Raw genomic sequence first — 25,187 nt, forward strand, 5'->3', positions numbered from 1 at the left:
TTGTATAAAGTACAGTGACTTGAGTAAATGCAAATACAACAAAAGTACTTTTTTAAAGGAACTCTAAACAAAAAAGACTGACCTGAAATACCAAACCCCTGAACCGGGTGAACCCCCGGGGTTCGAACCCCCGCCGGGTACCATCCGCACCGTGATCCCACAATGCAGAGCGCATGGCGCGTCATCGGAGAGGGACGGCGATGATGGCGGCGGTCGGTGCACCAGAAGTGATCACACAGCTGGAAAGCGCTGCCAAAGTTTTAATGGTGAGACATTTCACGTATTTTTTTGGGTCGCCACGATGGCGGCGGGCGGGACGTCGGCGCTGACGCCGTGTGGCGGGCAGTTTAACGGTGAAGGGGGTGTGCAGCAGCGGCAGTAGCAGCAGCGCGGGGGGGGGGGACGTTCGCGACTAACTCCCAAGTTTTCTGTAATGTGTTCAGATTTACCGGAGAAACGCTGTGTGAGCGCTGCGTGGCGTCTCCCTCTCCCGGTCTCCTCACCCGGGAAATTAACCCTCCAAATACCCCCCCCCCTGCCCTCTCCCCTACCGTTCCGTTTAATATTAATAAGAAACAACCGTTAAAATGACATCATCTAACCCCGCGTTCGGACGCTCTCATCGCGGCGTCAGAAACTTCGGGCGTTAAGTTCGACCCGCTCGGTTGGAGCATCCCGGGAGCTGTTGCGTCACTGCGGGTGTAGCCGTAGCCGTAGCTTCCTCAAGTAACTCCATCTTTACACCCCCCCAGCCCCCACTGGAGTAAATAACTGCCCCCACTCGGCTAGGAGCGAGGGGCTAACCAGCATGTGCACGAGTTTGTGTGGTGGATAAGTTAGCTAACGTTAGCTACAGCCTCCTTCTTTCTGCCATTTTACTCCCCCCCCCCTTCTTGTTATTGTTTTTAATTTGCCTCCATGTTTAGACACATATGAGCCCGCGTGCGCCGGTAGAATAGCAGCCTCACGTGAGGGGGTTTGCCGTCACGTGTTAGCCAGCAGGTGTCTTCTGGTTAGCATTCGCTGTGGGTGTAGTGGATCAGAATGCATGCCGTGTCATTTGGTGTCCCTGTTCCTGAGCTCCTTCACGTGCTCGTAGTGTAACTTGGACACAGGAGTAGTTCACAGGAAGCTGCAGGTACACAGCTGTAAACAAGGTAAACAAAGGGGTAAACATTAACATGATGTACACGTGTATGTGTTGTTAGTCATTGCTGCTTTTTACTAGAAAACTAGATTCAATTTATATTCATGCATGGGGTCTTTATGTACAATATATGGATGTGAATTGTAAACAAAAACAAAGGAATGGATGTTAAATTGAATGGAACAGCGATGGGACTTTTCCTTCTGCACATGCTGCCGTGTTCTGGGGGTTTAGTGTTATTGTCTGATCACCGCTCACATTCTCATGTCTTTCTTATGTTTTGAGTTTGAAAATAAACAATTTCATCCCTACAAAATAATCTGCTCCATTAAACATCCGTTGTTAAATGACATTTTAACCCTCCAATGGAGTGAAGATAGATGTTTGTTTTGTAACTGTGGTTACGTAAATGTAATCTACGCTTCATCAACAGACCTCCACAGCCGAGTTCTCCACAAAACAAAGCACCACCTAATCTACGCAGTGTACTCTGCACCTTTCATCACGCCCTTCATTTGTTTTAATCACTTTGTTTAATCCACCTCTCATTGAATAAAATATAATAAGTCATCAAAATAAACTATGAATATATGTGAAAATATTTTAAAAAATGAGAAGGCAGAAAAGTTTTCTGTTTGTGTTCTTGTTTGCAGGCTCCGCCGTCCATGGTCAGCACAGAACAGAGGCAGCATGCTGAACACATCTTCCTCTCCTTCAGGAAATCCAAATCCCCTTTTGCCATCTGCAAGCACATCTTGGGTAACTGCCGCGGTTATTGTGGCAGCCTGCACGGCTTTAAAAACATGAATTTATCTGTCACTTTATTTCCATTGAAGTCCCACTTAATTGTATTGTGTTTATTTGGGATTTTCGCATTCTTCTGCCTTTGCATGTTTACCTTCTAATCTCTTACCCAACAGCCTGCATCAAGCTCTCATTCATTCAAGTGAAAGTACACGCGGTGCCTCACAAAGCCATTCATTTCAATCCACTTTCCTTTTTTCCAAATCACATCGGTCGTCCCTCCCAGAGACCAGTAAGGTGGACTATGTGCTGTTCCAGGCAGCCACGGCCGTCATGGAGGCCGTGGTGCGGGAGTGGGTCCTGCTGGAGAAGACCAGCATTGAGTCGCTGCGGGCGTTCCTCCTCACCTACGTCTTACAGAGACCCAAGTAAGAAAGAATCAAGCGCGTCTCTGACGTTTAGGATGACGGTCGGATATATTTAAAACCTTTTCACATCTTACCTTGATGTCAAATAGAACAAACCTGTCTTTAAAGACACCAGACTCCCATAACACAGGAGCTTCTGGTCCACTTCCGTCTTCATCATGTTGTTGTGGGACTGTGGTGAATCTGAACTAACCCACTAAAACACCAGAGTCACACTGAAGTACAAGCCGGCTCTTTGAGGAAACAGTTCGGAACTGTAGAAACTGATTATTTTAGGTGTCTAAAATACGTCCACAGCAGAACATTACAGAGCTATCCCATAATAACCCCCCCCCCAGTCTCCAGAAGTACGTGCGCGAGCAGATCCTGCTGGCCGTGGCGGTCATCGTGAAGAGGGGCTCTCTGGACAAAAGCATCAGCTGTAAAAGCGTCTTCCACGAGGTCGGACAGCTCATCAGCAGCGGGAACGCCACCGTGGTGAGAAGCACCTCCTGCAGGACGAGGCTCAGCACCTCGTCCTTCAGCTTCACCTTCCATCACATTTAGGGGAGTAACGAAAACTTGAGCATATTGTCAAGTAATCTACACAAGTACTGTTCATGAATACTCAGATTATATATATGTGATGTAAATAAAGTGTGATTTGATTATCATTTAAATGCTGCTCTGAGAAACCCAAGCACACGTCTCCTGTGGATCCAGTAGAGGGCGCCACTTTAACTGCGTGAGTCCAGTCTGTGGAGCACTGAGAGCAGATGGCGTCACTGAATAGATTCACTCGTGTGCTTTTTCTTTCTCTCATTCCTTGCTTCCTTGTTTTCTTTCCTTCTTCCGCAATCCTTCTTTGATTAGGTTCTTATTTACTAACTCGCCAGCTCCTTCATCACTTCACATCACTTAAATCTTAAAGCTCCTTAAAACCAACAGATTTTACCAACAGTCACTACGTTCGTTGATGATGTCAATCCACTTTGATCTGTTTTTAGGGCCAGCTCTGTTCTTGACTCATTTTATGATCACTATGCCGTGTACAGAGTAAATGGCGTGCTCTACACCTACCAGGAGCATCAATACATCAAGGTCTAAATTCCCAAAATGCATCAGGAGGAGAGAGAATGTGGCTCGCAACACCTCATAGTCTACGGACCTGGCTTTACGTTGACTGAGGCCCCCTGCAGTTAAACTCCTGTCAATCACAGCGTGGGCGAGGAAGGGAATCCGAGGAAGGGAATCCGAGGATGAGCGCGCTGTCAACTCGCAACGCCTCCTCACCTCCTCGGTGCACCTCCTCTGTGTGACCTCTGACCTCTGACCCCTGTGCTGCAGCAAACGCTGGCGTGCTCCATCCTGACCGCCCTGCTCAGCGAGTTCTCCAGCTCCAGCAAGACCAGCAGCATCGGCCTCAGCATGGAGTTCCACGGCAGCTGCAAGCGCCTCTTCCAGGTTCGCTCGCCTCGCCTCTTCTGCTCACGTGCTTTCAGCGCGTCTCTTCCTCCACTAACCCGACCCTCAACCCCCCCCCCCCCTCCCAGGAGGACGGCCTGCGTCAGATCTTCATGTTGACCATGGAGGTGCTGCAGGAGTTTGGCCGCAGGGAGAACCTCAACGCCCAGATGTCGTCTGTCTTCCAGCGCTACCTGTCGCTGGCCAACCAGGTGCTCTGCTGGAACTTCCTGCCGCCCAATCATATCCTTTGTTGATCAGCCTGACTGGGACCGAAGTGAATATTGTTTGTTATAATACATAAAATTCCTCCTAGTTGGGCACATGAGTGAAACCTTAAAACTCCTTAGCAGCAGTGTTTTGATGTTTGTAGTTTCTGTGTGGGACACTCAGGAATGTGTATGTGACCATTCAGTTTGCTTTGTAGTGGGAGGCTCTCGTCCGTATAATCTTTGCAGTTGGCCGCATTGTGTGTGTGTGTGTGTGTGTGTGTGTGTGTGTGTGCGCGCGCGTGTGTGTGTGTGTGCTATAGTCCGATCAGCCTGGCATCCCCTCGGCCTGTCTGAGGGGATCTGGAGTGGCGCTCTGCTGCCAGCCAGAGCAGTGTATCACTTTCAAAGAGGTGTCTGCGTGCCGCCCCCCCCCCCCCCCCCCCCCCGTGGCTTGTTGAGGCTCCCATTGGTATGCCTGGCCCCCTCAGCCCCCTCTTTGAGTGCTGGTTGCTCTACGGCTGCAGGCAGGATAGTGAATACTCTGATTGTTCAGCAATGATGAATGAAAGTGACATCTGAGTAACCTTTGACCTTTGATACCTCGTGAATGCTCCATGAACACTTGTACACTAGATTGTCTCCTTCATAAAACGCTCCGATGTTCACACTTTAATCACTTTCAGGTGACGAAGTGGAGTCATAGCATGATGAGGGGTTCCTAAGTGGTCGGGGGGGCTGTTGGTTCTGTGGTGTCTCTATGACGATGAGGATCTAAAGGCTGCGACACACGATCCTCAAATGTTGGGTGTTGGCGCGCGAGGCCTCGCGGGCATCTGGGCCGCGTGTTGAAAAGGAGAGCGTGTTGATGAAGGCCGCTGGGAGGCCGGAGCGTGTGCGGGCGTCTCAACACGCCGGCGCTTCGTCTGCTTAATTACACGGCTGACAGCCGTCGAGACACACACACACACACACACACACAGAGAGGGGCTTTATCAGGAGGCGTTCCTCCTCAGCGGCATGCGTCCTCGCCGCCGTCTGAACCCGTACGACACGTGTCACTCCGCACCGGGCGTGCCTGCGCTTGGGGACGCTGTGCGTGCGTGCGTGCGTGCGTGCGTGCGTGTGTGTGTGTGTGGGTGTGAGCCCGCCCCCCAATGCTCACCCTCCTTTGTTAGAAGTCTCAGGTTCTTTGACGAGGGAGGAAGATTGTGAGCGTTTTATTTTTAGTCGTAATAAAAGCGGCATCAACATGTCGGAGCAACAATCACCTCCTCAATCAGGAGGTTATTCTGGTGCTGCGGGGGGGGCTCCTTGGTTCTGGGCGATGCTGGATATGTTTGCCTCAGCCCTGACCTGTGTGGATGATCTTCAGCCTCTGCTCCCCTGAGGGGGGGGGGGGGGGGGCCTTGTGTGATTTATTTGACATATTTTCTACAGTTTTTTTCTTAAACAACAAAAGCAGAGAAACAAATCTTCCTACACGTTTTGTTCTTGTTGAGCAGCATGAAGACATCGTTGATATTAGTATAAAACACACATGGACTGACACATAGAAGCATTTGATCAGACAAGTCCTGCACTTTACTTTTTTCCATGTTGACCTCCTCTTCTACATCTGATTAGGAAATAATGTACTTTTTACTTTACAGTCATCTGACATTTGAAGTTACTTTGTAGGTTTAAAAAAACAAATGAAGTAATTTACCACATTTATGATTTATTTTGTATTGATTAGGTAACACACCAGTCATTAAATTAAGTTCCATTAAATTGATTGAAGATGTGATTTTGATACTTTTTTACTTTCAGAGAGTCAAAGTTTAAAGGATGGATGTCATCTCACAGCCGCATTGTCAAATATTTGGTGTACTTAATTATGTAGAAAATGGCTTTCATCTCCTCTAACGGCATAGCAGCTGCCGACCTTCTTTTAGTCCCCCGACATGTTTCCCCCACACGAGCCTGGTGTGACGATCCCTCATCCTTCACTCCTCCATTCATCTTCCTCTGATTGATGCAGCCATCCCTCTCCCACCTCACTCCATCGTGTGCTTCTCCTCCGTCCAGCCTCTCAATCCCACCTCCCCTCCACCACTTCTTATTATTCAAGGTTGTGCATTTTCATTTACAATCTCACTTTTAATAGAATTTTGCGTCATCGTAGAGCGCTTTGACCAAGCCCCCCACCACCGCCCCCCCCCCCCCTGCCATGCAGCGCGTGGTTGGAATGCGATGTGTCAATAAAAACCTGAGGTCCAGCTCGCCACCTTCATCCACAGCTTATCGCTCCCTGAGCTCACTGGAGTAACTGATATATGTTCTAGATCTGATTCAGTAGTCTGAGGATTAATGACAACTGCTGTCTGAACAGATGGGGGCGGGGGCAGTAGAAGGAAATGGGGGGGGGGGGTGGTATTCCTGGACTGTTATTTCACATGGCGAGGCTGCAGGGCCGACTTAAAGCAGGATGTGTCACTTAAACCCCGGCGTGGCGGCGCCCGCCGGGCGGCCCGGCGTCCCGGGTACCCGAGGCGGGAGGATCAGCCGCTAATGAATAGAGGATACGGGAGGAGCTCGCTAATCCGCAGCGCCGCGGGCGAGATGTGCGCTCGGAGCGGGGGAGCGGGGGGGGGGCGGCGGCTTCTCCGTCACTGGGCCGAGTTTCTGGTGGCCTCCTTTCAATTCGTCGTGGAGAACTAAAAAGCCTCAGAAGAGGACGAGCAGCTACACAGAATATTTAACCCCAAAAATAAATCCCAAGTACCGGGACTGACATAAGATGTAAGATGAGGAAAAGCACGTGAATACAAGCTTGTGAGAGCGGGGGGGGGGGCGGTAAGTTGTTGCAAAGCGTTTCCTCGCTGAATGTGCGTCGGTTATTCAGCAGAGCGACTGCAGCAGGTGATTTAGAAACACCTCGGGCCCCCAGGGCATGTAAGGGCCCCGCTCTGTTGGAGGGGGGGGGTCATGGTCCAGGTTGTAAATTCAGTTGTCAACTCAAAGGCAAAACACTAAAACCGTTTGAACTTTGATTTTATTAGTTTGAGTGAGTAAATGCTTTATTTTAAACCCACAGAAACAGCTCTCACTGAGTCTCTGATCCCCAGTCGATAACTTAAGCATCTTTTCTCAGCCGGAAAACGTCACATGACCGTGGACAGACGTGGACGGGGAGCAGTTCGTTGTTCTAAAGTCGTCATTCTGCCCACATTCTGGCAACCTCATCAAAGGCCCAGGATTCAAAGGCTCAACAGCTGCTGGCGTGGACGACGCGGCCAGCTGCCCGTAACACGGAGTCCATGTTGAAAAGAGCCGCTGGCATCGAGGCCGAGCTCTATGGTCCATCAGAGAGCTGTCAATCAGCGTGTAGCCCCGCCCTAAAGCACCCCCTGCTCTATGGTCCATCAGAGAGCTGTCAATCAGCGTGTAGCCCTGCCCTAAAGCACCCCCTGCTCTATGGTCCATCAGAGAGCTGTCAATCAGCGTGTAGCCCCGCCCTAAAGCACCCCCTGCTCTATGGTCCATCAGAGAGCTGTCAATCAGCGTGTAGCCCCGCCCTAAAGCACCCCCTGCTCTATGGTCCATCAGAGAGCTGTCAATCAGCGTGTAGCCCCGCCCTAAAGCACCCCCTGCTCTATGGTCCATCAGAGAGCTGTCAATCAGCGTGTAGCCCCGCCCTAAAGCACCCCCTGCTCTATGGTCTATCAGAGAGCTGTCAATCAGCATCTAGCCCCGCCCTAAAGCATCTCCTGCTTTATGGTCTATTAAAGACCTGTCAATCAGCATGTAGCCCCGCCCTAAAGCATCCGCTGCTTTATGGTCTATTAAAGACCTGTCAATCAGCATGTAGCCCCGCCCTAAAGCATCCGCTGCTTTACGGTCTATTAAAGACCTGTCAATCAGCATGTAGCTCGCCCCTAAAGCATCCCCAAGAAGCAGAATGTCATGTAGGGAAACTGGATAAATGACTTCAGAGACTTCAGATCATGAATACGTTTTTCTGGGCTATTTTTAACGAGGCACACAAACACACACACGGTCGTCTTTTAGACAGGTGACTTTTATGTCGTAAAGCGGGCGTGTCGTTGGGGGGGGGCCTGCTGTCGGAGGAATGCTGGACCTCTGCTGGCGTTTAGCTTTGATGGAACATTCCTCTGGAAGCTTCCTGGTCCGGCTGCAGAGCAGAAGACGATCCATTCATTTTACGTTTGTGTCCCAACAACCCAAATATTTTCATATTGATGTAAAAGAAATCTGTGTTTTGTTGTTATTGGTGATCGTTGTTCCTCAGCTGCTTTTGTTTCAGGATTTATTTGTTTAAATCCTAGGGAGTGTGTGTAGTATAAATGAGGAGACAAAGTTAAGGAGGGATTGTGGGTTCAAAGTTTTAAATAAGATGAAAGTGACAAGGAGGAGACCGCGTCTGACAGAAGTCGGAGGGTTTCCTTGTTTTGGTCCTCGGGAGGAGGAATGCGATGCGATTGGCTGAGGAGGCAGAGGGAGGGTCTCCTTGCAGCCTCCAGGACGTCTTGCAGAGGAGCAGAAAGGAGAGTCTTCATTGGCTGGAGGGGGAGGGAGAGAGAGAGGCAGAGGGAGAGAGGCAGAGGGGAGAAATCGAGTGAGCACAAGGAAAAGGAGGTGAAGAGGACGAGAGGGAAGAGGGCAAGTCCGAGGGTAGAGACTGGAGCAAGGAGACAAGGACAGGAGGGAGGGAGGGAGAGACGCTTCCTTTGTGGCAGACGAGGGGGAAAGAGAACAAGGAGACAAAGGAAGGAAGCGATTCAGGGAGGGAGGGGGGGATCAAATTAAACCCTGTCGGGTGAAGACAGGATTAATGAGAGGGAGCCAAACCAGAGACCCCCCAAAGCCCCCCCCACTGAGCGTAGTGTTCCTGAGTCCGCCTCCTCGATGCTGCTGTTGGCCTTAACTGACGGCGGGTCACTGGGGCGCCACTACATCGCCATGTTCGAGGCGGCGCAGAACGTCATGCTCAAGCCTACGGAGAGCTGGAGGGAGGCGCTGCTGGACACCCGCGTCATGGACCTCTTCTTCACCGTGAGTACCTCCTCTTGCTTCTCATCTCCCGCCATTCCACCCCCCCCCCCCTCCCCCACCCCAAGCTCATCCCTCACGATACCAAAGAGACGCCGCGCTAAAAACGGGAAGAAGGAGCCACCCGCCAGATGATTGACCTGCAGGTGTCAGGAGCAGTTTGCCAGGAGGTCTCTGGAAGGTTTATTTATGCCACAGAGACGGGCCTGTTGACCAAAGACCTCGTCTTCACCTGGTTTCCTGGCTTGTTGTGGTTGTTTTTGCGGTTTATGGGTCTCTGCTGTGGGCTCGCTGTGTATTTTTGTGTAGTGACTTTGTGTTTGAAGAGGCGTCTCACGCCGCGGGACGAGGGGAGACGAACTAACCGATCAGCATCCGTCCAAAGTCCAGACGCGTGCAAAGTAAATACGAGGGACAATCGTGTAAATATAAACATGGCCGACAGACGAAACAATGCTGCATTGTTGGACAGTAAAACGGAGCAGAAGCTAGAAGAGTCCGTGCGGTATTTACACAGAAAAGTTCAAAGCTTTTGCAGCGATGCGCTGTCTGTCACAGTCTGTCTGTCTCTGTTTTAGCTCACGCTGTATTTTAAACCACGTTGATCTCCACCAGTAAGAGTCGCACCAGTTCCTTCTGTCGCGTGGACTCGAGCTTCCACTCGTCTTCTCTCACACGACCTTCTGTTTCCTTTCATCAGCAACTCGGTTAATCACCGGCGTCTGCTTTTCGTTCTCTTTTTTTTTTTTGTGTGTGTGTGTGTGTGTGTGTCGCCACCAATCAGGGATCTAATTGGCCGGTCGCAGCAGCAGCAGCTCGTCAGGAATAAAAATGTTTGTCATTTCTTGGGGTCGGTTGGTCTTTGGAATCCTCACCATGCGTTTTGTGTTGGTTTCAGTTTGCAGGCCGTGCGTCTCATCTCTCTCTGGTATTTCTAGTAGCTCAACTGTTTGTTATTGTAAGGCTGCTGTGGTCAGCTGTGTGTGTGTGTGTGTGTGTGTGTGTGTGTGTGTGTGTGTGTGTGTGTGTGTTAGAGCATCCTCTTGGCGGAGTGTGTGGTGTGTCTGGCGCATATCTGTGGGATTGTGTAAATTTGTGTGTGTGTGTTTATTCAGTTTAATGGGGTCTTCTGCCGCCTCAGCTGCCGGGTCTCCTCAGCTGTGAGGGGTAACAGTCTGGGGGGGGAGGGGGGGGGTGGACTTTGGGACACGCGCCATCGGGGTCACAGTCCACAGCAGACCAGTGGCAGGATTAGAGCCCGGCCCCAGGATTAGGGGCCCCTGTTAACAACCTCAGTGACCCACCCATCACACACACACACACACACACACACACTGCACGCTGGGGGGGGGCTGTCAGTCTCCCATTAACTGGCTCTTGGGTTCCCCCACTGATCACTGGGACATCTCGTTCCATCCAGAAGGATGTGACATGCTGAACGTAAACGGGATGTTGCGATGAGACGCAGTGAGCACGACGTCTAACTCTTGTTTAGACATTAGAATCGGAATGTGAAAAAAATCCTAAATAAATAAAACAGAAATAATAATAAGTGCAAGGGACACAGGGCTTCGACCGCCGCTGTCTTCTAACGCACCCCCTCGTTCACATGGATTGGCTCTCGGCTTAAAGCCAAAATGTTAAACTAAAGCAGAACATTGTGCCTTTAAAATTGTGTCCAGTAGGACTTGTTCATCTTATTGTAGATGTTATGAAAAACAACACTTTAAAACCCTTTTATAACACAGTGGATTCACTGCTTCTCGTCACCGGTCCGTGTCCGCTCCGTCTGAGCCCCCCCCTCCGTCCCCCCCTCCGCGTCCCACAAGGAAGAAGGACAGAGGCAACTTAAATGTTGGTGCTGTAAAATAAATATCGCAGCACCACACATTATTGCAAGGGATTTTCAGAGAGTGCGATAAGTCAATTTATCGCATATTGCGACTTGTAGGAGGAAGAGAAAGCAGGATGAGAATAGAACAAGCAGAACAAAAAAAAATACTGAATTCAGAGATTAAAAAACCTGGAGGCGATTTGTGGACGAATGGTTCCCAGCAGATTGAACAGGCAGGAAGACAACGGCGCTCAAAATAAACCGGCTTAGAGCCCGCTGAGCGCACGTTTAAATCAACAGAAGAAGAGAAGGAGCACCAAGCGCTTGGCTGCGTGTTTCAAAGAGTGATGGAGTGTTCGCCCTCATGCAAACACACACACACACACACACACACACACACACACACCCCAGGCTTAGAGATGCATCTGGTTGATTTCATCACATCATGTTGGGACACACACACACACACACCAGTAAAAAGCTCAAACACGCATGTTTTAATGCAAATGTTGTCACAAAATGTTTGACCTTTAGCTCGAGTCACATCTGGGTTTTGACTCACGCTGTGTAGCAACACTGTAGTCACGCTGTGGAGTAACACTGTAGTCACGCTGTGGAGTAACACTGTAGTCACGCTGTGGAGTAACACTGTAGTCACGCTGTGGGGTAACACTGTAGTCACGCTGTGGAGCAACACTGTAGTCACGCTGTGGTGTAACACTGTAGTCACGCTGTGGGGTAACACTGTAGTCACGCTGTGGAGTAACACTGTAGTCACGCTGTGGGGTAACACTGTAGTCACGCTGTGGAGCAACACTGTAGTCACGCTGTGGAGCAACACTGTAGTCACGCTGTGGAGTAACACTGTAGTCACGCTGTGGAGTAACACTGTAGTCACGCTGTGGGGTAACACTGTAGTCACGCTGTGGAGCAACACTGTAGTCACGCTGTGGAGCAACACTGTAGTCACGCTGTGGGGTAACACTGTAGTCACGCTGTGGGGTAACACTGTAGTCACGCTGTGGAGTAACACTGTAGTCACGCTGTGGGGTAACACTGTAGTCACGCTGTGGAGTAACACTGTAGTCACGCTGTGGGGTAACACTGTAGTCACGCTGTGGGGTAACACTGTAGTCACGCTGTGGAGCAACACTGTAGTCACGCTGTGGAGCAACACTGTAGTCACGCTGTGGAGTAACACTGTAGTCACGCTGTGGAGTAACACTGTAGTCACGCTGTGGGGTAACACTGTAGTCACGCTGTGGAGCAACACTGTAGTCACGCTGTGGAGCAACACTGTAGTCACGCTGTGGGGTAACACTGTAGTCACGCTGTGGGGTAACACTGTAGTCACGCTGTGGAGTAACACTGTAGTCACGCTGTGGGGTAACACTGTAGTCACGCTGTGGAGTAACACTGTAGTCACGCTGTGGGGTAACACTGTAGTCACGCTGTGGAGCAACACTGTAGTCACGCTGTGGAGTAACACTGTAGTCACGCTGTGGGGTAACACTGTAGTCACGCTGTGGAGCAACACTGTAGTCACGCTGTGGAGCAACACTGTAGTCACGCTGTGGAGTAACACTGTAGTCACGCTGTGGAGCAACACTGTAGTCACGCTGTGGAGTAACACTGTAGTCACGCTGTGGGGTAACACTGTAGTCACGCTGTGGAGCAACACTGTAGTCACGCTGTGGAGTAACACTGTAGTCACGCTGTGGAGTAACACTGTAGTCACGCTGTGGAGTAACACTGTAGTCACGCTGTGGAGTAACACTGTAGTCACGCTGTGGGGTAACACTGTAGTCACGCTGTGGAGCAACACTAGTCACGCTGTGGAGTAACACTGTAGTCACGCTGTGGGGTAACACTGTAGTCACGCTGTGGTGTAACACTGTAGTCACGCTGTGGTGTAACACTGTAGTCGCGCTGTGGTGTAACACCAGCGAGCATTCGTCTCTGATAAAGATAGACGAGCACAGAGTTCAGGGACGATGAGGCTGCAGCAGAGACGTCGGCCTGAAGGCAAACAGAAACCCAAACTGAGGGGGGGGGGGGACAATGAGTTGCAAGCAGACGAATGAGCCTCTGAGCCCCCCCCCCCCCTCCCCCAAGGTAACAGACACCAGGCTTTGTTTCCTGCTATTAATAACCTTCCTCTGTGTGGGTCCTCCTCTCCCTCACCTCTCAGCCCACCTTACGCGCTCCTCCTCTTGTTCTTCCTCATAACGTGGCGCCATTTTCTTTTACCCACAATTACATTTCCTTTTTGTGCGGTCAGAGGTCGACAGGATGTTTTGGAATCTCAATCGTAAATGTATTTACGCAGGAATTCAAACATTCAGCTGATCTAGTGTCAGCTATTCTTTCTTTTTAATTAAACCTTCATGCACAGTAATATATTATGTTGTGCTCTTCTTCAGCACAGCATATTTTTTCATGAGCTCCTTTAATTCAACTCCTGAAATGAACTCAAAGCAATCAGATGGTTTTCTGATTTATTTTATTTATTATTTTCTATAAAGCAGAAACATTTTAGAGATCGACTGATTATCTGGTGATTAGATAATCAATACATTAATCGGCGATCAGTGGTGTTTTTCACTGTGGAATTTTGTAATCTACAACACATATTAAAAATGTATAATCGACATGTCAATTCGGCGTTATTTGCTGTCTATTTAAAGACCAAAGAAATTATATTAATTATTGTATTAAACAAATATTGTTATTCTAATAAGTATATTTAATTATTTTATAGAACATTTTACACGTATGACTTTTACATTTAATTATTGTGCATTCAGAAAACTTAACATCAAAGAAGTCAAATCCATTAATGAAGTATTTCACATGGTCATCTGATCTGATGCACTAAATGTTCCATATTGTTGGACGCCGCTCTCTCTTTTGTCTATCCCACTCCGCGTATACACACACACACACACACTGACACACACACACACACACTGACACACACACACACACACACTGAAACACACACACTGACACACACTGACTCTAACTATAGTCAGACTCAAGGCGACATTACTGGCATCGCATGGATCATTCGCTGCTGCAGCTGCTTCTTCTGAGCTAGCGCTGCTCAATCCTCTGGCCCCGCTCTAACCCCCCCCCCCCTCCGCTCCTCCTCCTAACCCCCCCACAACCACCCCCTCCTCCTCCTCGCACTTCGGATGACATCACGCTCTGGAGGAGAGTGGCAGTGGCGGACGTCACGGCGGCTACGCGTACTGACAGGCTGTGATGAGTCGGGGTGGCGTCACCCCCTCGCTGTGTTTCCTCTCTAACACCCCCCCCCCCCCCCTCCCCCCAATCCCACCAAAAAGCAGTCGCTCGGAGCGGAGATGAGGCCGATTCCCCTCCTCTCTGGAGTCCATTGAGGCTGTCTGTCTCAGGCCGAGGGGGGGGGGGGGGGGAGGACAAGTAAAAGCCTTTGCCACTTCTCTGGTGCCGGCTCTGAAAGGTCCTCCTTCCTCCTCCTCCTCCTCCTCCTCTCGCAGACGGTTCCATTTCGATTGGTCGTCGATGAAGTGACGGCGAAGCTGCAGAAAGCCTCTCCGGTGGATTGCGTTCAGGGGCGTGGCCTCTTTCCGCCGTCGCACACGTTGTAGTACAGGAATCCGAAGGGTTTTTAAAATTCCGTTGAAACTGGACGAGGCCTTAAAATAACCGGCGGGTCAGCGCTGAGGTTCGGATCCGCTCGCTCGCTCCTCGGCTGCTTCGCGTCTCCGCCGGCTCTCGCCAAACATCACGCCGGTGTTTCCCTGGGAACCGGCTGTCGGACCGGGAACACGTCCCGTTAAAATGTTTGGACTTTCATGTACTGAGGTGTAGGAAATGTTCCCGTAGACGGCATCAGAAGTAAGTGAATCAGGCAACGATTCGAGAGCGTAACTAACATCACTTAATGTTTTAGTTGTTATGTCTCGGTGAAATAATAGATTCATTATGTTAAATTACATCCCGTGGTCTTAAATTCTTTTAATGTCTTGAATTAGTTGAGGACATTTTATTTTAGCCACAGCTTGATGCAAGTATAAAACTCAGTTATTTGCTTATGATGAAGATAATACTACTGATCCGGCATGTTCCAATGGAAGATTTTTTAAAAACTTTTTTGTGCATTGATCCAAGAAATAAAAGCTTCCACTTAAAGTAATTAATGAATTTATATTAGGCTTGTGCGCTTTTATTTTACAAAGCAAAATGATGCTTTAATTGACTAATGAAAACAAATACTAAATAATATATATTTAGAAATTTCATACAAAGTTAAATTGAGATTCAACACTCAAAAGATAATCAGCACAAAATGAGACCCAGACATCAGAAGGTATCAAGTTCATCAAGTTTATTTTCCAAGATGGCAGCAGTTTAATTATAAAATACAGGAATGTTTGTGTATATATAGACACAGAAGAGACGAGTTCAAACAACCTTTAGTCAGGTGTTGCTGCTGAGTCGTTGACCTCTGACCCCTCATGGGTGTTTGACACAGTGACTCGGACACGTCGCCTCGTTTCCTCACCTTGTTTCCTCTCCTATTGCAAGAAGACCGGTCTGAAATGATTCTCCCTCCGTATCCACGGTAACCTCGATTGTTCTCTTTGTTTGGCATCTAAATGGTCTAAATGTTCTCCTTTCGTATCTTTCTTCTCCTGCAGGTGCACAGGAAGATCCGGGAGGACTCGGACATGGCCCAGGACTCCCTGCAGTGCCTGGCCCAGCTGGCCTCCATGCACGGGCCCATCTTCCCCGACGAGAGTGCCCAGGTGTCCTACCTGGCCCACCTGGTGGAGGGCCTGCTCAGCATGATCAATGGGTCAGTGCTGCTCTGGTTACTGCTGCGGGGGGGGGTTGCTTTGAGGCTGAGAGGGCGAGGAGAGTGATGGCCGCGTTTGATCATCTGCAAAACCTTCAAAGTCACGATGGGATCCAACCCTCTCGTTGGAGGTTTTACTCACCTGCCACACTGAAATAAAGCATCAGTTCCTTCACTAAATGAGTCTTATCGTGAAGGGATGCATCAATATTTTGGTAGCAGTGAGTATTTTTAAATTCAGGGACTCAACTGGAGATGGAGGCCGTCGTGTGACTCGTCTTGAGCTTTTTGGTAACTGGATTCTTGATTTCATGTTAATTAATTTTGAGCATAAAAAACATTATTTATTAAGAAAAATTCCTTGAAAAGCAAAATCTTTTTTATGCTTACGTTTTTCCGGCACAAAAAAAGACATTATGTTCAGTGTAAAAGTAGCAGTTGTCATGGTAACGTCACCCATTGGTTACTGGTCGCCATCTTGGAAGAGCGGAAACAGCTTTAACACGATATCAAACTCGTCTCTCTGTCCGTCTCCCTGTCCGTCTCCCTGTCCGTCTCCCTGTCCGTCTCCCTGTCCGTCTCCCTGTCCGTGTCTCTGTCCGTCTCCCTGTCCGTCTCCCTGTCCGTCTCTCTGTCCGTCTCCCTGTCCGTCTCCCTGTCCGTCTCCGTGTCTCTGTCCGTCTCTCTGTCCGTCTCTCTGTCCGTCTCTCTGTCCGTCTCTCTGTCCGTCTCCCTGTCCGTGTCTCTGTCCGTGTCTCTGTCCGTCTCCCTGTCCGTCTCCCTGTCCGTCTCCCTGTCCGTCTCCCTGTCCGTGTCTCTGTCCGTCTCCGTGTCTCTGTCCGTCTCTCTGTCCGTCTCTCTGTCCGTCTCTCTGTCCGTCTCTCTGTCCGTCTCCCTGTCCGTGTCTCTGTCCGTGTCTCTGTCCGTCTCCCTGTCCGTCTCCCTGTCCGTCTCCCTGTCCGTGTCTCTGTCCGTCTCCGTGTCTCTGTCCGTCTCTCTGTCCGTCTCTCTGTCCGTCTCTCTGTCCGTGTCTCTGTCCGTCTCTCTGTCCGTCTCCCTGTCCGTCTCCCTGTCCGTCTCTCTGTCCGTCTCCGTGTCTCTGTCCGTCTCTCTGTCCGTCTCTCTGTCCGTCTCCCTGTCCGTCTCCCTGTCCGTCTCTCTGTCCGTGTCTCTCAAACTCCCCCTTCTTTTCTCCCTCTCTTCCCTCCTCTTCTGCTCAGTCTGTAATCACCTATTCTTGGAGCTTTTTTCCAATTGCCTCATCGGAATACCATGCAGAGGGAGAGAGGGGGGAGGCAGAGGGGGGGGGGGGAGGCGTCCATCTGACAGGAGTTAGTCTCTGACGAGTAAAGAAGGTGAAGGTGTGTCGGCTCAAACACAGACTCTGGATCAGCGTGGTAACAAGTCACGTTTCTGTCATTTGATTCATGGGCAACCTGGATGAGGTCGTAATGGTTTCCGCCTCTTGTGGCCAATGCGAGTATTACAACAACAACCTATGAAATATCGCAATCTACTGCCAAAAAAACAATTCTTACAAATTAAAAACTTTTAGGGATTCTTACAAAAATGTTTATTTTTGTGTATTTGTGTATTTTGTGAACAGATAACAAGAGTTTCTGTTTTTAACTTCATAATGACCCTTGATAGCGAAGCCTCTGTAACGTTGTTAAGACCCATTTTAACCTTATGTGTTCAAATGTAATCTTGTAAAAAAAAAATCTGCTCTAAGATTCATAATAAAGTGGCAAGTCTTCACATCACTGTGGCTAGAATGGTCCAGATGATGAAGAATTCAGATCAAAGCCACTTATCTAAAGTGAAGCGTTTGTTAGCCTGATAGGATGCCAGTGTGTCCCTGCATATGTCCCTTCATTCGGGTTTGGTTTAAAGATCAATTTTCTCGGCTGCATCCAAACCTCATTCCCCCCGGTGTGTGACCCCCGGCGGTGACCTCGGGCCTGAGAGTGGAAACGCTCCTCCTCCGTGACCCCTTTCTGTAAAGAGAACAAACACGTCTGTGCGTTTAAACCGGCGTCACATTTGTTTCCCCAGGATTGAGATCGAGGACTCTGAGGCGGTGGGCATCGCCAACATCATCTCCAACCTGATCACCATGTTCCCCAGAAGCACGCTGACGGCGCTGCCCAGCGACCTCTTCACCTCCTTCATCAACTGCCTCACGCTGCTCACCTGCTCCTTCGGGCGCAGCGCCGCCCTGGAGGAGGTGGTGAGTCACAGCGCCTCCTTTTATACACAAAAGCTCAGAATGACAGGTTTTATTTATAGAATCTGGTCAAAGAAAAATATCTCCACCTGTACGAGGTTTTACATGAGACTTGTAGAATAAAAGATTAATGTTTAATTAAGGATCCACATGTCCTCGTGGGTGAGATATTTCACTGCCACAGTGTGCAGCCCATGTGAATGCTCTCCCCCCCTCCTCGCCCAGCTGGACAAAGACGACATGGTCTACATGGAGGCCTACGACAAGCTGCTGGAGTCCTGGCTCACGCTCGTCCAGGACGAGGAGCACTTTCCTCGAGGCTGCTTCGTGCAGCCGGCCATCCAGGTCTTCAACTCGTACATCCAGTGTCACCTGGCGGCTCCCGACGGCACCCGCAACCTGGTGAGTGACACTCTGGAGCTGCTCATTTTCTTCTAAAATATTTTTCTGCATACACATTTTTTTTTTAATAAATGTATTTCTCACCAGAGCTTTTTGTCATTCTAATAATCATAATATCGTGCCTCCAACCAGTCAGTGAACGGCGTGTCGTCCCACGAAGAGGAGGAGATCAACGAGCTGCAGGAGGACGACCGGGAGCTGTTCTCAGACCAGCTGTCCAGCATCGGCATGTTGGGGCGCGTGGCGTCCGACCACTGCATCCCTCTGCTCACGAGGTGACCACACGGAACCCGTCACACTATATATATATATATATATATATATATCTCTATGGGAAGGAGCTCTGTGCTGGTGCTGGTGTTTCTCACGTTGACGCTCCTCCTGCAGCCTGCTGGAGGACCGAGTGACGCGGCTACACGGCCAGCTGCAGAGGACCCAGCAGCACCTCATGGCCTCGTCCGACCCCGGGTCAGCAGAACGCAAAGTGCTGGACGACCTCTACGAGGACATCCACTGGCTCATACTGGTCTCAGGTCAGCAGCGTTGACCCTTCTCGTCTTTTGTTCTTTATAAAAGGACTTTTATTTATTTATTATTTTTTTATTTCAAAATTCATCCATCTGGAATCAGTGTTCTCTATAAGTCTTCGTTTTGACTTCTGCCCTTATTGTACATCAGTAATATATAAATATATACCGTATACGTATCTATATTTAGAATGAGTGCAGGGACACTGTGTTAAACCTTTAGATGTTTTATATCACTTCCATGAATGACTCACATGGTTTAAAGTCAAACACACACACACACACACACACACAGACGCACACAGTACTGAGGTGCAAACAGCAATATAATGTTAAAATACACAAGAGTTTTATTGTCTCCACTAGTGCAGTTTATTCCACTTAAGCCACTTTATTTGTGGGCTCCACCCGACTCTGTGGGTTTGTTGTCTGAATCTACCATTAAATATAAATTTTACAGCTTAAAGGAGCTTTTAGACAAACTTTCCTTTTCTAATAAATCCAATTTATCTGTAAAAAATGTAAATTAATGAGATTAACATATTCATTTTAAAGATTCATTGAGGTTAAACCATTTAAATTGAAAAGCGAACAAAATGGCCGAATTAAAGGACACAAAGAGACGTTTAAATGCTGCAGGAGGTTGAGACGGTGTCCCTCAGAAGACCCGTAAACATCTGTCCGTCCTGCAGGTTACCTGCTGGCCGACGACTCGCAGGGCGAGACCCCCCTGATCCCCTCCGAGGTGATGGAGTTCTCCATCAAGCACTCCGCCGAGGTGGACATCAACACCACGCTGCAGGTCCTGGGCTCGCCGGGCGAGAAGGCCTCGTCCATACCGGGCTGCAACCACACCGACGCCGTCATCAGGTAGCGCCGCCGGCCCTCGCCGTAGACACAAGGCGATCCTGCTCATTTGAGGCCGAGGTCTTCGGACGTTTAGGCTCCACAGGTGACATATTGCTCCCCCCCCCTCCTCCCCCCCAGGTTGCTGTCGGCGGTGCTGCGGACCTCGGAGGTGGAGTCCAGGGCGACGAGGGCCAGTCTGACGGAGCTGCTGAGCCCGCAGATGGGGAAGGACATCATGTGGTTCCTGAGGCGGTGGACCAAGACGTACCTGCTGCTGGACGAGAAGCTCTACGAGCAGGTAGGAGGCCCAGAACCCCCCCTCCCCCGCGTGGCATTGCACACACATGCCCCCCCTCCACCCCCCCCGGCCCCCTCCTGACAGGCGCGTCTCTCCTCAGATCAGCATGCCGCTGAGCACGGCGTTCGGCGCCGACACGGAGGGGGCCCAGTGGATTGTGGGATACCTCCTGGAGAAGGTGATCAACAACCTGTCGGTGTGGAGCTCGGAGCCCGAGCTGGCCAACGACACGGTGGAGCTGCTGGTGACGCTGGTGGAGAAGAGGGAGAGGTGAGCAGTTAAGGTCATGACCTCATGACCTCCATCAACTTCTTCTTGATGCAACCCGCTTGTTTTTTAAATATTAAGCCCTTTTTGTGAGATATATACACTTATATATTTCACCCACACCGCCCCCTCTAACCCCACTGACCGAAGCTCCGCCTCCTCCCCTCAGGGCCAACATGGTGGTCCAGTGTGAGAGCTGGTGGAACTTGGCCAAACAGTTCGCCAGCCGCAGCCCGCCGCTCCACCTGCTGTCCAGCTCCGTCCAGAGGACGCTGATGAAGGCTCTGGTGCTCGGAGGCTTCGCCCACATGGACGCCGACGCCAAGCAGCAGTACTGGGCCGAGGTAACGCCATCGATGATGAGGAAGCAGCGATTTTGACCTTTCTTTGGTTCCATCATCTGATGCTGTTTACACAATGTTATACAATAACTGAAGGATCATATATATTTTGGTTTTGCGATGGTTAGTTACTTTGTGCTGTTGCTCGCATCAACAGAACAATTGGAAATTCTCAGCTCTCACTCAAGGTCTCTTTATAAATTTTATTTTTGAAATATCAATCACTGATGCAGGAGTTTAAAAACTGCCTCTCTTTTCCAGTCTTAACATTTCATATTCAGACAAATACGCCTAAAAAAAGATGAATTCACGACTCAGACACTCGAGTGTTTGCATAAAAGCTGTAAAGATTTGTGTCATTGACAAACAAAATCATTATTTTAAAGGAGCACCGACCTCACGAGGCGGGACCAGACTTATTAAAGTCTGTGGCTTTAAAACCTCGCCTCAATGATGTTTTTTACGGGAAACTAAAAATATATTTAACTGTGTTAACTGCCTTCACAATGCAACGGGGCTCCTTTCACAGAACTACAGTTACTATAGTACCCCCCACCCCCCCTCCACTCCTAGGTGCTCCACCCGCTCCAGCAGCGCTTCCTCAACCTCATCAACCAGGACAACTTCGCCCAGATCAGCCAGGAGGAGGCGGTGAAGCGCGAGATCGTCGCCACGCTGGAGGCGCTGTGCGGCATCGCCGAGGCGACGCAGATCGACAACGTGGCCTCGCTCTTCTCCTTCCTCATGGACTTCCTGTCCAGCTGCATCGGCCTCATGGAGGTGAGGGCGGGGGCGAGGGTGAGAGGCGCTCCGCCCGTCAGCGGGACGGCCGTCTGACCCCTGCTGTTGTTGTTGTTGTTGTTCAGGTCTACAGCAACACGCCGGAGACCATCAACCTCATCATCGAGGTGTTTGTGGAAGTGGCTCACAAGCAGATCTGCTACCTGGGAGAGGTGAGAGACTCCTCGTAGATGTTCCACCTCCATGTAGTCCTGTTAAAACCCCACCTGCCAGACTCTAAGGAGTAACGTTTCATCCCACTCTGCTCTTCTTCTTCTTCTTCCCCGTCAGACGAAGTCCATGAAGCTGTACGAGGCGTGCCTCACGCTGCTGCAGGTCTACTCCAAGAACAACCAGTGCCGGAAGAGGAGCGACGCGGCGGCGGAGGAGGACCAGTACCAGGACCTGCTGCTCATCATGGAGCTGCTCACCAACCTGCTCTCCAAGGAGTTCATCGACTTCAGCGACACCGGTGGGTTGAGAGGGGCCTGGCAGCCTGCTGTGTGTGTGCAGGAGCGCCCTCTGCTGGGAGGTCCGGTTCCTTCCTCCTGGGCGACCCCCCCCCCCTCAGCAGTGATGCATTAAAGCTAAAAGAAATGCTTCACTTTTTCGGTTCATCACTTTACCACATTCTCACCTCACCGTTTGCTTTTTAGTGTCGTACTTGGTTTCTGCTCTGTAGACCTTCACTAAGAGGATGAAGTCTTTCTTTTAGACGAGGTGTTTCGGAACCAGGACCAGGGAACGCCGGCCTCCAGTCGGACGGTGTCGGCGGCGGACGTGGTCCTCTACGGCGTCAACATCGTCCTCCCGCTCATGTCTCAGGACCTGCTGAAGGTAGAGCTCCTCCAGACAGACGTTCTCGTGGCCTGTGCATAAAGAGATGACAACTTTATTCATCCACCAAGGCGATTATTATTATTTTGGGGCTAAACCTAATGTGGTTTTGCGTGTCCTTCCTGTCTGTCCCAGTTCCCCTCATTGTGTAACCAGTACTACAAGCTCATCACCTTCATCTGTGAGATCTTTCCAGAGAAGATCCCTCAGCTGCCTGAAGACCTCTTCAAGAGCCTCATGTTCTCCCTGGAGCTGGGGATGACCTCGTATCCTCCCACGCCATTCATTAACTTTGGTTTCTTAATTCAAATATTTAGGTTTTAACTGCTCAGGGGCACTACCCCTTCCGTCCACAGGGGGCGCCACAATCAACACAAAGCCAAAGGTCCTCCGAATTATTTATATAATTCTGACTTGTTTGAGATATTCTTGCTGCGCCTCTTTTAATTTAAAAAGTAGTGAGGTGCAGCTCAGCAGATGCTCTGCCACTAGATTCCTGCTCTGGACGTCTGTGCCCCTTGACCTCTGCGTTCAGGATGAGTTCAGAGATCAGCCAGCTGTGTCTGGAGGCTTTGTCTCCGCTGGCCGAGCAGTGCGCCAAAACTCAGGAGAAGGACACGCCCCTCTTTGTCGCCACCCGTCACTTCCTCAAGGTGAAGCTCACGATGACCTAAGTGATGATGATAATATGGTTTAATAAGCAGCGCACCGGTTTTATTATGATCATGTTTTATTAACACCCATGAATCCTGCAGCTGGTGTTCGACATGCTGGTGCTGCAGAAACACAACACGGAGATGACGGTGGCAGCGGGAGAAGCTCTCTACACCCTCGTGTGCCTCCATCAGGTGAGCTCTCTACACCCTCGTGTGCCTCCATCAGGTGAGCTCACGACTTCATTCACTCCGGAAAAACTCACCCCACCAGGTGTCATTAAAGGTTGTCCCTCTGGGATATTTTCACCGAGCGGATTAAGTTGTTAAAGAAATAAATATGAGTAAAATAATAACAAAATAAATGAATATTTAGTACATCATTTAAAAATGAAATTCTTAGTCATATGTACGCTTTCCTCTTTTAGTTAGTATATATTTTTAGTACCTTTTCTATTACTGAACAATAAATAAACTCATCAATGTTACAGTGTCGCAAAAACTTTAAATCAGATATTTGCTAAATACGCTGATATAAATTAAAAATTTTGAATTACACAAAATTATCATCATATTCATAAAATGATTTCAATATTTTCTCAACAATAAATCTGTGACATTCTTTTACATTAAATACGAACAGTTGTTTTACGTCTTTTATTGGCATTTAATGTCTTTTATAATGAAGTCCGTGAAAGACAGGAAATGTTTTAAAGCCTCCGTGAGCTGACGGTGTTTCCCCCCCCCCTCCGTCAGGCGGAGTACTCTGAGCTGGTGGAGGCGCTGCTCTCCTCGCAGCGGGACGCCGTCATCTACCAGCGGCTCGCCGACGCCTTCAACAAGCTGACGGCCAGCAGCACGCCGCCCACCATGGACCGCAAGCAGAAGGTCGCCTTCCTCAAGAGCCTGGAGGAGTTCGTGGCCAACGTGGGCGGCTTGCTGTGCGTGAAATAACCACTGGACCCCCCTCACGTCCCCCCCCCACGTGGTCCCTAAGAACTCTGGCTCAGCTGGAGGAAGCCTCCTGCACGAATGCTTTTACCTCGGATTTCGGTTTTGGTTTTTGATCCCGCCCCTCCAGTGTGATTGACAGACTTGGTGGAGGTGGTGATGGTGATGATGATGATGATGATGATGGTGTGTGTAACCATGGCGACTGGACAGTCAGACGATAGGAGGTGGAGGCTGTCGTCCTCCATCACCTCGTGTATCTAGAGGCCACACACACACATGCACACACACATACGCACGCACGCACACACACACAAGCAGCGACTTTAATGGTTTCTGTTAAAAAATGGCAAGAGACATTTTATTTTTCCATTACGTTTTTGTTGTTGAAACAAAAGGGGCCATTTTTTTATTTTTAGAATGTCACGGCAACCGCAGACTAACCCACACATTTCTACACACACACACACAGCGCCCCAATCCTTCCCAGAGTGCCTTTGTTTTGATGATTGTTCTGTGTGTGTGTGTGTCTGTGCAGGTTTTTTTATATTTAATTTTTGAAATTTTTAACTGACAAACGGTGCCTGGCATTTGCCGAGGATGCAGCGGATGTGCGCGCGCGTACACACACACACACACACACACACACACACACACACACACACACACACAGTGACAGGGCTGCCTGACCCGCGCTGCACAGGAGTCTGTTTGTTTGTTGGCGATGAAAGAAAAGCAAAGTCCAAAAAGCTTCTTTAGAAGGTGTAATATATTTAATGTTTCCACATCTAACACCATGAAAAATGTCTGTTTCAAAGACCGAAAAAACAACGACCCGACAGAACTGTTTTTATTTGAGAAGAGATGAGCGACTTCCTCAGTTGGATGTTTATTTTGTATTCTTTTCTTCTGTATTTTGGATCGTAGTATTCTGTTGCGGCGTCTTTTCCTCCGGGACTCGACCAAGCAGCGCTGAGGTTTTGCAGATTTACCTCCTGTTGCATTTTTCTTACAGCAGCACAGTTTTGACTTTTCAACACACACACAGACAAACACACATACACACACTGTGGAGTCGGAGCAGAGTGTGTTTGGAGCTGACGGACAGCAATAACAAACCAAATAAAAGGAGCAGAGCCACTTTGTTGCAGCGTTTACGGCACTAAACTGGTTTGTTAATCAAGTGTAAAAGTGTACATAAACTTATTGTATAAAATGATTGTGGCCTCTTGACTCATTTATTGTTGTATTTCAAAAGAATTGATTATTCTTTTATTTTTAATCTGTTAGAGAAAGTACTAATACTATTTTCACTGCTGTTTTTTTATGCCAAAGCTGCATTTTTAATG

At 49.3% G+C, this 25,187-nt stretch overlaps 1 protein-coding gene across 3 annotated transcripts; it reads left to right on the top strand.

Moving 5' to 3' along the window:
- Positions 1–148: 148 nt before the first annotated feature.
- Positions 149–25,057, top strand: xpo4 (exportin 4). Of its 3 annotated transcripts, none has more exons than XM_062565071.1 (24): positions 149–266; positions 1,801–1,906; positions 2,178–2,319; positions 2,658–2,796; positions 3,646–3,762; positions 3,852–4,004; positions 8,916–9,029; positions 15,549–15,706; positions 17,762–17,936; positions 18,159–18,335; positions 18,468–18,610; positions 18,723–18,868; positions 19,555–19,732; positions 19,850–20,009; positions 20,110–20,279; positions 20,446–20,620; positions 21,191–21,397; positions 21,484–21,570; positions 21,689–21,869; positions 22,113–22,234; positions 22,370–22,500; positions 22,770–22,887; positions 22,990–23,082; positions 23,644–25,057. In XM_062565071.1, the coding sequence occupies exons 1-24, from the start codon at positions 174–176 to the stop codon at positions 23,839–23,841; spliced, it is 3,483 nt and encodes a 1,160-aa protein (XP_062421055.1). In that variant the 5' UTR covers positions 149–173; the 3' UTR covers positions 23,842–25,057. The 3 variants fall into 3 exon arrangements, with proteins under 3 accessions (XP_062421055.1, XP_062421057.1, XP_062421056.1); XM_062565073.1 differs by having other exon boundaries at positions 22,990–23,116; positions 23,644–23,804; XM_062565072.1 differs by lacking the exon at positions 149–266 and adding an exon at positions 1,035–1,157.
- The last annotated feature ends 130 nt before the right edge of the window (positions 25,058–25,187 follow it).

The sequence above is a fragment of the Pungitius pungitius genome, chromosome 10, assembly GCF_949316345.1.
Source record: "Pungitius pungitius chromosome 10, fPunPun2.1, whole genome shotgun sequence".
In the NCBI taxonomy this organism is placed as follows: Eukaryota; Metazoa; Chordata; class Actinopteri; order Perciformes; family Gasterosteidae; genus Pungitius; species Pungitius pungitius.

Coding starts and splice junctions, on each gene's coding strand:
- xpo4 (XM_062565071.1), top strand. CDS start 174: ATGGCGCGTCATCGGAGAGGGACGGCGATGATGGCGGCGGTCGGTGCA. Junction 267..1,800: donor GCGCTGCCAAAGTTTTAATG/GTGAGACATTTC, acceptor TCTTGTTTGCAG/GCTCCGCCGTCCATGGTCAG. Junction 21,870..22,112: donor CATCGACTTCAGCGACACCG/GTGGGTTGAGAG, acceptor TCTTTCTTTTAG/ACGAGGTGTTTCGGAACCAG.